The sequence below is a fragment of the Cannabis sativa genome, chromosome 4 (genome assembly GCF_029168945.1).
Source record: "Cannabis sativa cultivar Pink pepper isolate KNU-18-1 chromosome 4, ASM2916894v1, whole genome shotgun sequence".
NCBI classification, from domain to species: domain Eukaryota; kingdom Viridiplantae; phylum Streptophyta; class Magnoliopsida; order Rosales; family Cannabaceae; genus Cannabis; species Cannabis sativa.
This window is the reverse complement of record NC_083604.1, coordinates 48,558,144-48,562,074: the sequence shown is the minus strand read 5'-3', so window position 1 is coordinate 48,562,074 and position 3,931 is coordinate 48,558,144. Positions and strand designations below refer to the sequence as shown.

The following is a 3,931-nucleotide window of genomic DNA, read 5'->3' as shown; positions in this document are numbered from 1 at the left end:
CACATGTGTGCCACACATCTCCTTGCGCATCTGGGGGAGTTTTCAAGTGTATTTTTGTAAATAAGAAACTTGAAAAATAGTATATTTGAAATTTATTTTTGCTTATGGTAGTATAAATGTATATTTAAGGTAATTTTAACCCAACATAGAAAAAATCGCAATAATTTATGAATACACTTTAATATTAAAAAAATAAACATATTAATTAATTTCAAAAAATCATTCCCAATATGTTTTTAAATTTCCTTTTCACATTAGTTGATGTTAATTTCAATAATTATTTTTCATATATTTTTCTAAAATCATATATATTAATTTTCTAATAACATTTTATTTAATTTTTTTTTTTTCATAATATTTGAAATATATTTTATAAATTTTTGGGTATATATATATATTTTTTTTTATGATGGAAATATAAATTCTAATGCTTTTTAGATTTAACATATAAATATTTCATAATATATATAAATATATATTTTTTAAGTATTAGATTCTTTTTTATAAAGAAAAATGAAATAGAAATTTATGGCTATTTTTATATATTTTGAAATTATGCTTAAATTTGACATATTTTATATTTTGAAGCCATGCATATAATTTGTATTTAATTTCTTGGTATGGGCATGCATGAGAGTTAGCTAATAAAACTTTATGAAATTTCATTTTTGTTTAAGACGTTTAATCATGTCTTTGTGTCTCCCATATGTGCTATACCCCTCTATCTTTTTTGAATGTGTGGACGGTGGCGTGTAGGGTTATGTGGTTAATTATAATTCTTAGTTGAATATTTTAATTAGCATCATATATGTAATATAAATTATAAACTGTAGAATATAATCTCCGATGATATGTATACATATATAGCTTTCTTTTCATAATTAATTGGTACAAAATGTCGGCTTATCCTTTACTAGAGTATACCAATATGGATCATTTGTTTTTGTACACCTCACACCTTTTTTTTCATCACCACAACTCTACTCAATTCAACTCTTGAATTTAAAACATTTTAAGCAATCTCTCTTTCTCTATCTCTCAGCACCATATATATATAGATGAATATCTAAGCAAAGTATATCTGAACTCGATCGTCACACTAAAAATATAACTAATATATTATAATATATTACTGTAGAGTTTGGCTTCTCTATTGGTAATATTTCCCCTTACCTTAATTAATTAGAACCAAAAAAAATGGGAGATAATCAGAGTGTAAAGCTACCTCCTGGATTTCGGTTTTGCCCAACAGATGAAGAGCTGATCCTTCAGTTTCTTTACCCTAAGGTTTTTGCCTTACCATCTGCTCATCCCAATATCATTCCTTATGTTGATCTTCGCCTTCATCAACCTTGGGAATTTACTGGTACTAAATCTAACTCTATCCTTGTTCCTAGCAATTACTTGTAGTTGTAAATATAATAATGATATAATATATTTATGCAATGATTGAGTTACAGCATAATATAGCTAAATTTGTATTAATTGGGTCATGATTCGTTAGGTACGGCATTGTCCAGCGAAAACATGCACTATTATTTCTTCAGCAAAACGACAGAAGGTAAAGTGACCTCAAATGGGTATTGGAAAGAAATGGACATGAATGAGCCCATATTTGTTTCTGGAGCTAATAACAAAGTTGGTGTGAAGAAGTATTATGTGTACTATGTCACTAACCATGGCTACCACCAGTCTCCAACTTCAGCCACTGAAACCAATTGGGTCATGGAAGAGTACAACCTTTGCAACAATCTTGAATTGATGAGTACTACTATTTGTCCAACTTATAAAAGGCGAAGGAAACAAAAACTAGTGAGTTTTTTCTGATCAGCTAATTAATTAACAATTTAATTAGTCATTTTGTATCATGGGATTACTATTGCTATAAAATTAGTTTTTATTATATATATATCACCCTGGGCATTATTGTTTGTTTTGTTTTGCTTATATTTGGTGTTATAATACAGGACTTTAAATGGGTTCTATGTCGAGTCCACGAAAGGAAGATGGAGGATATTTCTCTGAAGAGTGTCCAGTATGAGGATGATGACAATGGAACCGAGCTTTCTTGCTTAGACGAAATGTTCTTGTCGGCATTAGATGATGATGACTTTGAGGAAATTAGTATGCAAATACTAGATTAAAATCTTACATTTATACAAATATAAATGTATGCTATATTAGATAATAATTAAATAATAGCTAACAATATATATATATACATATCTGATATCTCTGTACATGTTTATATCTGTTTGTCATAGTTACATATATTAATACATAGATATATACATGTATCTGCATTAATATTCATATTATATCAAACAATATATACATATGCTCATAATTAATGTATATGCTTAAACTAAGTGAATGTTCTATATTGTGAAAAAGAGACATGTATATATAATTATATATGTTAATTTTGGAGCTTCATGTTAATTAGCTGGATTATTTAATAAGATCGCGTACGTACTTTTCAGTCTTAATTCCTTTTGTCCACAGACACTGAAAAAATATAACTGGTAATTAAATATGTATAATTTACCATTACTTAATAAGTATAAACGATTTGTTTTAAGAAAAAAATTATAATGGATTAAATGATGCGTTAATTTGAAATTAATGACAATGTCTATTTTAAATATAAAGTTATGTATTGATTTATGTGCTGAATGAACACCCTCAAAATTTGATTGTTAAAGTAGTAATAATGTTCAAGAAAACACAATTCCAACTAAAACCAATTATAAAATCAAAACTAGAACATGAAATTTGATAAAAATAAACATAGCATGAGAATGAATGTATTGGAACTTTGTTATGAAATTACTAAAAAATATATGAAGTGTGTGATAGTAATGAGAGTCTTACATGGGATAAAAACACTTCTTTGAAAGTGTATAGATTGTGTAGCCATGAGATTTGGGTTTGGGCCCTAAGGGTCTCCCGTTTGTTTGCATAGGTGAGGACTCACACACTGGACCACCACATACGCGCGTGCCGCCGTCCGATCGATCGAGTCGGGCTAGCGAGTGAGGTGTCACTTAATTTTTTAACGAAAAACTAAATAATTTTTTATTTTTAATTTACTAATTAATTAATTATTTTTAACGTTAAATGAATTAGTAAAAAAGATTAGTCAATGATCTTCTTTTTTCTGTCATGATCCAACTCTGCCACGATTATATTACTGTTTTCTTACCGTTTAATCTTCGATCGACTTCTCTATATAAGTCGTATTAGAACAACGAAAGAATACATCTTTTCAACAACAAAAATTCTCTTCTTCCTTACAATTTGTGTCAGGGCAATAATTTAGGTGTAATCTAGCGATATCATTCGGTACAGAACATATCATATACAGAGAATGTTTTATCTTGGAGACGTCGTGGTTGCTAGACTGTCGTGCACACTTTGGGTAGAGCCGCAAAATATCTTAAAGAAAACGACATAGTCTGTGGCTCAGCCAGAATCTTCTTTTAGTAATTTATTCCAGTTTTATTGTTTTAAATTCACTACTACAAAAATGATATTTTACGTCGGTCAACGTTTCTGGTCAAAGTTGTTGACCGACGCAAAAGTCAACCCGCATCTTTTTACTTCAGCTGGTAACCAACGCAAATAATGATTAATTTCTGTTGGTTGTATCTCTGACAGTAAAACTAAAACCGACTCTAAAGATTATTTTTTTAAAAAAATTATAAAAAGACGTTTAGCAGCGGTTAGCACTTGAAGCAAACATGGTTAGCTTCTGTTGCTAACCAACGCTAAAGTAGTTAGCTTCTATTATTAACTGATGCTTAATGCGTTTTATTTTACAAAATCCCAACTCAAAATTAGGTTTTCCCATTTCGAGCACTCTCCATTTCTAGTCTTCTTCTATTTCTCTCTCTCTCTGCCCCAAGCCCCATTATCACCATTCTCAGCC

At 29.4% G+C, this 3,931-nt stretch overlaps 1 protein-coding gene across 1 annotated transcript; it reads left to right on the top strand.

Moving 5' to 3' along the window:
• Positions 1–413: 413 nt before the first annotated feature.
• On the top strand, positions 414–2,218 carry LOC115714376 (NAC domain-containing protein 104). Its single transcript, XM_030643059.2, has 3 exons — positions 414–1,366; positions 1,505–1,812; positions 1,968–2,218. Exons 1-3 carry the CDS (start codon positions 1,198–1,200, stop codon positions 2,142–2,144), a joined length of 654 nt encoding a protein of 217 aa, XP_030498919.1. The 5' UTR covers positions 414–1,197; the 3' UTR covers positions 2,145–2,218.
• Positions 2,219–3,931: the final 1,713 nt, after the last annotated feature.